This window comes from Penaeus vannamei, chromosome 2 (assembly GCF_042767895.1).
Source record: "Penaeus vannamei isolate JL-2024 chromosome 2, ASM4276789v1, whole genome shotgun sequence".
NCBI lineage: Eukaryota > Metazoa > Arthropoda > Malacostraca > Decapoda > Penaeidae > Penaeus > Penaeus vannamei.
The window spans coordinates 21,419,454-21,429,276 of record NC_091550.1 but is presented as its reverse complement, the minus strand read 5'-3'; the positions used below and the strand labels follow the sequence as shown (position 1 = coordinate 21,429,276).

Here is a 9,823-nt window from a genome sequence, read left to right as displayed (position 1 = left end):
AATTAATGCAAAGCCTACTGTTTCTCATACCAAGATGAGTTGTTGTGTTTTAAGTCTATTATCGCGGTGCGTAGTTTTGTTATGCAATAATCTGATTGATTACAAAGAACCTGGAAAAATGAGGGAGGTGGCGATATCTCGCAGCTGCACCAGAGGAGCCTTATAAATACCGTGATCCAGAGGCAGCCTCGATACCAGAACAAGAACACTGGTTGAGTGAACTCGCTCAATCTCTGAAAACTTCCAGATAAAGAAAAAAAGTTTATCTTAGTCACTGTCTTTCTGTTCAGTATTTTCAAGGTTGTATAATTTGTTACGGTATAGGCTCTAAGCAGACTTACTGACACTCCATGACGCGATACTCACTGAACTGAAACAATATTCGATCTTCCACTTTCACTGATTAATTCCGAGATTCGTTGTTGCATCCACGCCACTTTTCCATCCGTATCACGAACGGTTGAAGGCATCCAAAAAAGGTAAGGATACTGCTGCTGTTATATAATACCATTGATGACTTACGTTCCTGTTATACTTTCGCTGTTGCTTGCATAGGGGACACTGGTATTCGGTACGTTATCGCACCTTCATTTATATAATCAAATGCATTTCGTTATTATAAGGCGTTCCTATTTTGCATTATATTACGCTATCAAGAGCGTATGATTGCTTCTCAGTTATAAAACACTTCCACTAGCTATAGAGTATAGTTATTTAATGGCATTAATACAATACAAAAAACTAGATGGATAAAGTGTTATACAGTTGTATGGCAGGCCATTCTTTAGCAACTTATTTTTTATGACTTAACAATAGGAACTTTTAAGCAAGGTCAGCAGGGTGGCCAACAGGTGCAGGCCACGTGCCATCGGCCCAGAACCTCAGAACTCAATGAATTTAAGTGACACAGACGCCAGGCTTGATTCACTTGACTCGATGATAGTTTATCCTTCGTGTAAACTATACTTTTCTCAGAAATATGCAAGTTTTATCACCATTTGTATCCTCGGAAGCAATTCACCCTAAAATGTAAGCAATAAAAAAAAAAAACAATATAAAAGGGGGATGTAGATTTTATGATGATGAAGTCAAGGAGCAGACGAGAGCTGCGGCAGCGAAAATTAACCCTCACGTCCGCTGAGCGAGGTCCACAGGCCGTGCTATACTTGACAATTCCGCCAATGTTTTTCAATTATGCCTACATGATGTGATGGTGCGTGCAGATGGGCTCGGGTGATAAGCACATGCAGCATGTACACCCAGCCACACATGCATTCATATACATAGGCACAAACAGTCCATGTGTGCACATAAAGTAGACTAAGCAAAGTGCTAAACTGCTGAGAAAACGACCCAGGCACCACCAGGCTGACACATCGCCCCGCCCAGCACCATTTAGGTCGCAAGGATCCCTGAACAGCCGCTTCCACAACTGCCTCCCGGGTTGCGCCGCTGGAGACATCGGACTATATTGCGGATCCTGGGCTCCAATGAGGGGAATGAGGCAGAAGGGAGATCACCCCCCCCCTTCAAATGAACAACATTGAAGCGGATCATAAAAAAATGAATTTCCTTACGTGCAAGATATTTTTCTTTGCGGAAGGAGTTGAATAAGACCATTATCGAATCATTAATTTCTGTGAGGTTATTGTTTCCTTTGAATTTTCAATTTATGTATTTAATAATTTATCTCATACATATTTAGATGTATGTGTGTGTTTATATATTTATATATATACATGTATATATGTATGTATATATGTATATATACATATATGTGTGTGCATACATACATATATATATATATATATATATATATATATATATATATATATATATACATATGTGTGTGTATATATGTATGTATGCATTTACATACATTTATACTTATATATATATATATATATATATATATATATATATATATATACTCACATATATATATATATATATATATATATATATATATATATATATATGTGTGTGTGTGTGTGTGTGTGTGTGTGTGTGTGTGTGTGTGTGTGTGTGTATATATATATATATATATATATATATATATATATATATATATATATATATAATGATATATATACATATATATATCTGTATATATATATATATATGAATATGTATATATGTATATATATAATATAATATATATACATATATATATATCTATATATATATATATATTATAAACATATATCTGCATATATATATATATATATGTATATAGATATAGATATTCATATATTATATACATATATATCTGTACACACACACACACACACACACACACACACACACACACACACACATGTATATATATATATATATATATATATATATATATATATATATATATATATATATATATATATATATATATATATTATGTAAACACACATATATAATAATCTGAACGCGAAGTTCTCTGGCTGCGCAGCCTGTGCCAAGAGCAGCGCCCTGAAGACCCTTCCCTTCCAGAACCAAGCGCGCAAGATGCCGGCCATCGGAGCAACGAAGGGGGCCGTGCTATTCCACCTCCTGAACATAAACCTGCTGATGGACCTGGGCGCCCCGCCGCCCGACCCCGTCGCGAGCCCCGCCGTCTCATCCAACGTGGAGGAAGGTTCGTGACATAACAGTGACAGATGTTTGTGACATCAAATATTTAGCTATTGAAGTGGGGAAGTCGTTTTAGTTTCGTTTTATTTTATTTTTTTCCTCACAATATTCGTTTGCAATAAGTCGTTTTATTTCATTTTATTTTTTATTTTATTGTTTTATTTTTTCCTAGACGGTGTTAAAGTGGGAAGCTCATTTCTGTTTTGTTTTGTTTTTGTTTTTTTTGTCACAATATTCGTCTTCGTAGGTAAAAAAAAATCGTACCTCATCCCAATTAGCACAAACACACCAATGCCACGGAGACAGTCACTTCTGACAAGGGGAACGAGAGTTGGGTGTGTTGCTAAGTGACACGAGTGGCACGAGAGGGGAGGGCGGGAGGGCGGGAGGCCTGCACCGGATGTCCATTTGTCCCCTACAGACCTAATGTTCTCCCTGCTGTACCCTTGACGTCAGGGCAATCGGGACGGAAATAGAAAAAAATCGTCGTCAGTCAGTCTTCTCTCTGTCCCTGCTACAAGGCTATTCCGGCCAGTATTGAATGAGTCAGGGTGTTCAGTTTGGGTGTAGAGCCTGGGGACTCGAATGCCCCCTCTCCTCTTTCTTTGTGACTTTCTATGTCTTTTTACCTCTCTCTCTCTCTCTCTCTCTCTCTCTCTCTCTCTCTCTCTCTCTCTCTCTCTCTCTCTCTCTCTCTCTCTCTCTCTCTCTCTCTCTCTCTCTCTCTCCTCTTCCCCAAAGCCCTTCTGGTTATCCCCATGGCCTCACAGGGCATTAGACTCTCCCAAGGTCGTAGTTGGTTCCGGTGGCACTGCTCTCTTTCCTTTGTATATTTACATTCCACGCCCTTGATTTCCCAAAATTTGCGTGCTTGCCTGATTTATTCTACCTTTTACTTAACCAGCATTTGTGGTAGTTTCCTGTATTTTTTTCATTCATCGTTATGTTCATTATGTTTGTTCCTTAGCCGACTCAGAGGGCGTATGGTACACCCTTCATACCAAGGGGATAGCGATAGGGTGTCGCGTGATGCCTGATGTAAACAAACTCCCTTGAAAACAAATTATCGGCTGTGATTCATGCATTAAAGCTCTGAACTTGGTCACACTGACATTGAGCGAATATTGTGCATGATTAAAGCTCACAGTTGCGTTGGGGTTTACTGCATATTTATTGTATTATCTGTATGTCCTGATGGGCCTTTGACATTAGAAGAGATAAAGATAGGGGCGTTACGCGGGCTTGTCGTCCTAAACATTAACATTCGGCCATCGAGTCCTATAGGTCACATGTTACCCATGTCCTAAATCCTAAAATGTGTCATAACTTCCTTTCTGTCATTTTTTATATATTTTTTACTAGGGAGTGGTGTAGCTGGCGGATAGTTCTGATAATGCTATCTATCTTTTGCAGTTTGCCACATTGTGTATGGCCAAAGGACTTGCTTCTCTATGACCGACCCTTGGTTCTCTTCGTCACGTCCTGTGGTGAAAGCGCCCATGTCACCCGAGGAGCTTGGCACTTCCTTCACGCTCTTCACTCGCCTGAACGACACCTTTCCTGCGGTAGGATTTTCCCCCTCGACGTCTCTATTCTTTTTATCCCACTTATGTGTCACACTCGGATATTTGATCTAGATCTTCAGAGATATCTTGCAGAATCCCCTTAAAGTAATAATGGCGATAATAATAATGATAATGATAATAATAATGATAATAATAACAATAATAACAACAGCAATAACAACAACAATAACAACAACAGCAACAATAATAATAATAACAATAATGAGATACGAATCAAATATTAATCCGACTTGCCTCCCCGCACAGACCCTTGACCCCGGCGACCTCAACACCATCGTCAACGCGCCCTTCATCCCGGGAAAGCCCTTCAAGGTGGTCACGCACGGCTACCTCTCCTACGGCGCCGTCGGCTGGATAAAGGTCAGTATGTGGATCCTGAGCTGTCACGCGGGAAAGGGAAAGGAAGCGAACGTCGGAAACGGAATGATTCATCCGCGCATTTCGAGCTGGCAAACCGATTTTTTTTTTTTATCAGGTCAACAATTACGACATCTTACGCGAGGTATATTCGTCACATTAGGAAATGATAAGATCAGATTCGATAAAAGAGAAAACAACAGGTACTTCAGTTTTTCTAAACTGGTGAAGTCCCTTGATAAGAGTGAGATTCTGACCCACAGGGAAAAGGTCACTTGATGATGTTAATGACTCCGGTGCACGCGGCTTATCGGGTCTGATCCCTTATCGCGATGTGGGGGAAGTTGTGATAGCGGACGACTGTTAATGGAATTCGAAGTTTTGCGAGTTTTGATTAAGTGGTTAAGGCGTACTTGTGGTTTAAAGCATTGCTCGCTTTGTTGATAAGAAATACTGTCAAAATATCAGCGATAGAGATATACTGATATAGTCTGCCAAAACACACACACACACACACACACACACACACACACACACACACACACACACACACACACATATATATATATATATATATATATATATATATATATATATATATATATATATATATATATAAACAGATAGATTGATAGAAATTAACTTGAATGTGGCCTCTGCCTTCCAGACGATGACGGGCGAGCTCCTCCGATCGGCCGACCAGAACGTGATCGTGGTGGACTGGGGCGTGGGCGCCAGGCCTCCCTACACGCAGGCCGTGGCCAACATCCGCATGGTGGCCTCGCAGCTCGCCTACCTCATCTACCTGTTCAATGTGAGCGCCTTTGCTGCGTACTGTTTTCTTATTGAATTATTATTTAGGGAAGCCGTGAACACGCTCATCCTCCCGAAATAAAGTGTAACACAGACTCGCCATTCCCCGTAATGTACCTGACCCCCCCCCCCTCCGATCCCCCCAACAGAAGTTCGCCGACGTCCCGGTCTCCTCCGTCCACCTCATCGGCCACAGCCTCGGCGCGCACATGTCCGGCCACACGGGGACCTACCTCAAGAAAATCTACGGACTCACGCTGCCCCGAATCACCGGCCTGGACCCCGCCGAGCCCTACTTCAACGACACCCACCCGGTGACCCGACTCGACACGACTGACGCCGACTTCGTTGACATCATCCACACCGACGACTCCCCAATCCTCGGCTTCCCGCTCAGTAGGTTTTGCTTTTCTTACCATCTTTGTTCACGTTACTATTACTATTATTGCTGATTTGTCATAATTACCGTGATCTCGAATGTATTTTGCGCCGCCTCGTTACCATACCAAATCTAAACATTTTCAGAATATCTCAGAATTGCAACCAATATCTAACCCTCTGCCTCTGCCTTCCCCCAGGCGTGGGCATGACGCAGCCCATCGGCCACCTCGACTTCTTCCCCAACGGAGGACACAACCAGCCGGGCTGCATGGGTGAGTCCTGCTCAAGGAAGGCACTGCGCACATAGCTAGGAGAAACAGAGAGACAGAGAGGTGGGGGAGAAAGAGAGAGAAGGGGGGGAAAAGAGAGAGAGCGGGGGAGAAAGAGAGAGAGCGGAAAAAGAGAGAGAGAGAGAGAGCGGGAAAAGAGAGAGAGAGAGAATGGGGAAAGAGAGAGAGAAGGGGGAAAAGAGAGAGAGAGAGGGGGGGGGAAGAGAGGAAAGAGAGAGGAGAGAAAGAGAGAGAGGGGGGCAAGAGAGAGAGAGGGAAAGAGTGGAAGAGAGAGAGAGGAGAGAAAGAGAGAGAGAGAGGGGGGGAGAGACAGACAGAGACAGACAGGCAGACAGACAGAGACAGAGATAGATAGATAGAGAGAGAGAGAGAGAGAGAGAGAGAGAGAGAGAGAGAGAGAGAGAGAGAAAGAGAGAAAGAAAGAGAGACAGTAACAGACAGACATAGAGAGACAGATAGACAGACAAAGAAACAGGCAGACAGACAAAAATAGATAAACAGATAGATATGGATAAATAGAGATATATGCATGAACAAGTCTCCTTACACACTAGAAAGTATGCGCCCGAGACAAGACCAAGAGCCAATTTCCCAATTACAACACGGATTTCTTTTGTCTTCGCAGGTGACGTCAACTGCCAGCACCGGCGCGCGATCACCTATTTCACGGAATCCATCAGGCAGTCTTGTCCCATGATAGGTGTTGCCTGCCCATCATACGGAGAGTTTATAGATGTAAGTTTCCTGTTACGTCGTTAATTTTAAGACAGGACGATTGGGATTTTATACTTATCTTTGTCTTGCTATAGGCACATTCTTTGGCCTAATGCTGAAACAACGAAAAAGCTTCATTTTCACAATACATGTTGTTTACCTTACAGGGTGACTGCTGGGGCTGTGACGACGAGCACCCTTGTTCCTACATGGGGTTGGACGCCGCGCCTCTGCCTTCACAGCCAGAGCTCACCAAACTCTATCTTCATACATGGGAACGCAGCCCGTTCTGTGGTATGTTTCTTACCCTCATCGACGAGAAATACAAGTATGCTTTGTATATTGCGTTATATGTTGTTGTTTCTCATATATATTTTTTTTCTTTTTTTTCTTTTTACCGAAGAGAAATAAAATTGTAATTTGGTTCTCGCAGGCTACCACTACCGCGTGACTGTGGAATTCAGCAACTCCACTGAGGCTCAGGAGAAAATGGGGGAGTTTGGCATCATCCACCTCAGACTCACCGGCAATAAGGACAAGTCGCCACCGATCAAGCTGTCTGAAAAGTGAGTAAGGATATTCGAGGGGGAATACTGGTGAAATAGGGATATATGAATGGACAATGAAAGGACAAAGTTCTTTTATACATGTATCAGTGGAAAAGGCTTTTTACATCGTTTATCTTTGCCTCCGCAGATCGAAGTACTACGAAGCCGGCTCAGTGCACCGCCGTGTTATCCTGACCCACGACATCGGTGACCTGCAGACGATGGGCGTGACCCTCGAGTACCCAAGGTCAATCATGTCTTGGGTCCGCCTCGAAAAGCCAACCTTCTTCCTGGAATCCATCACCGTCGAGCCTCTCGGGGAAAACACGAAGTACGTAGATTTCTCGTTACTCTGGAATACCCTCCCTCCCAAATGATTTATTTTTCCATTTGCATTACATTGATGTCGTTGATGACTGTTATTTTTTCTTCTTTTTTCGTAGGTGGAAGTACTGCATGGCAGAACGCGTCCAGAAGAGCGGCTACGAGTACATTCTTTCGTCAAAACAGTCGTGTTAAGTGCGTGAACCATAGTAAAAAAAAAGAAGAAAAAAAAAAAAGCTGTTCCCCTCTATGCGGGGACTGTTACAATACTCATTTAAGTGTCAGTCAGCGCACAACACCTGCTGAACGACAATGAAGATACAATATCATCATTTCAATTCAGTTTATTGATATCAGTCAGTGACTGATATCACACAGGAGACTTCATGAGGGACAGCCAAATGAACACAGCTGAAACTTTTAAAATAGCAGTGCTAACCAGCTTTCCAAGAGTTCTGATCAGATCTCTGAGGAAATGTTCGATACGGTGCCCAGTCTTGACAACCCTTAATAACGTGAAATACTGTAACTTAAGGTAGAACCAGCACAGTTGTAAATGGGTGTCCTAATATTTTCCTTTTGTAGAGTGTAAAATATTCGCTATGGGAATGTTGGATGCCTGAAAAAAACAATGATCTGCTTGTAGGTTAAGATTATCTATTTATCTTTGTAAATATATATCTTTTGTATTTTATGAATGAATAAATGATAAACGATAATATATTCTATTCTATTCTGGATTCCTAATACATAATAATAAGCGAGCAAAAACATTTCAATAAAATAGAAGTTAATTTTCTTGATTTCATATAAAAGTGTCATTAGAAAACCATAAAAGTACATGATATGCTGGCATGATTTTCTATTACGTGCAAAATATTGTGGAAGCTCCAAATAAAGTGGAAAAAAGAACCTGCTTACTCTGCAACTTACAGTGTTTATATACACCACTCTTCCTCTCGAAAGGTTGTAGAAACGTTTACTTGTATTTCTCATATTCAGTCAAAACTTTTTTTTCTTATTACATACATTGTTCTTCACCTGTCTCGTCAAAAGTGAAAGGTTTAATGCCACTTAGTAAAACAGCTGTACCTTTCACTGGAATACTTTCGTGTGTTTTTATGGCCATCCCCAACACTCACTTTCCCGAGGATTGTGACATCGGCTCTGACAAATGTTCAAGAGTGTAAACAAATATGGATTTCCTGTAGCTGAACCTTAAATGTTTTTATTATTATCATTAAAATCATCATTAATACTACTGTTATTCTTATTACTATTATCATAATTATTATCATTATTATTGTTATTATTGTCATTTCTGTCATTATCATTATTGTTATTTTTATCATTATCGTTATTATTATTTTATCATTATTATTATCATTATCATTATCATTATTGTTATTATCATCATTATTGTTATTAATACTATACTCATTCTCACTATTATCATTATTATCTTCATCATTATTGTTAGTATTATTATCAATATTATTAATAATATTATTATTATCATCATCATCATTATTACCATTATTATCATAATTGTTTTCTTCCTCTCACTATGACAGCAAATATGATCTAAAATCCCAGTCAATTATATCTATACACATGCTCTTCTTACTAAAGCGAATTCATGGAAAGTCAATACATCTACAAACCCGTCTCTGATCCTGATCTCTACAGGGAAGTCTAAAGGAAAAGCTATTCCCTTGAAGTTACCCTTGTGACCACACCGCCGCGACGTGCAAGACTGGCCCCAAGACATGAGTGCTTCGTTGTATTTTCTCCGTGTTCGTGAAGTAGGACTGCATTTGCATCCCGTAAGTAAAGTGAAGTGAAAGTAAGATCCCCGAAAACCTTCGACAAAGGGCTACGTGTTTACTCATCCTTATCTTATCATTGCGAAAGCTAGAATTCAGTACTTCCATTAGGACTGAAAGTAGGGCACCTAATAATAATAATGAAAAATACCGAAATGAAATGACAGGAAATAAGGCCGACGTCATGGAGCCCCCGACTGTAGGAAACCGCGGTGACTCGACGAAGGCTCAGGTCCGTGGCGGCGGCAGCGTCACAGGACACGCGGGGGACCGACCCTCTTCCGCCGGACGCTGGCTCGTGTGTTACAGGAGGCGCGCTGTCTAAGTCCTGCGTGAAGGCTATAATTCTAGTGTCA

General features: G+C 41.1%; 1 protein-coding gene across 1 annotated transcript; it reads left to right on the top strand.

Annotated features, from left to right (window-relative positions):
* Positions 1–340: 340 nt before the first annotated feature.
* Positions 341–7,877, top strand: LOC113800560 (pancreatic lipase-related protein 2). The gene is made up of 12 exons (XM_027351350.2): positions 341–478; positions 2,486–2,632; positions 4,042–4,193; positions 4,461–4,574; positions 5,239–5,385; positions 5,534–5,780; positions 5,963–6,037; positions 6,681–6,790; positions 6,937–7,063; positions 7,203–7,335; positions 7,466–7,648; positions 7,761–7,877. Exons 2-12 carry the CDS (start codon positions 2,503–2,505, stop codon positions 7,834–7,836), a joined length of 1,494 nt encoding a protein of 497 aa, XP_027207151.1. The 5' UTR covers positions 341–478; positions 2,486–2,502; the 3' UTR covers positions 7,837–7,877.
* The last annotated feature ends 1,946 nt before the right edge of the window (positions 7,878–9,823 follow it).

What these genes read in the sequence shown, in the direction of transcription:
- LOC113800560 (XM_027351350.2), top strand. Translation starts at nt 2,503, where the DNA reads ATGCCGGCCATCGGAGCAACGAAGGGGGCCGTGCTATTCCACCTCCTG. An exon ending in ACCTCATCTACCTGTTCAAT is followed by an intron (nt 5,386 to 5,533) that starts GTGAGCGCCTTT and finishes TCCCCCCAACAG; the next exon opens with AAGTTCGCCGACGTCCCGGT. An exon ending in GGAACGCAGCCCGTTCTGTG is followed by an intron (nt 7,064 to 7,202) that starts GTATGTTTCTTA and finishes TGGTTCTCGCAG; the next exon opens with GCTACCACTACCGCGTGACT.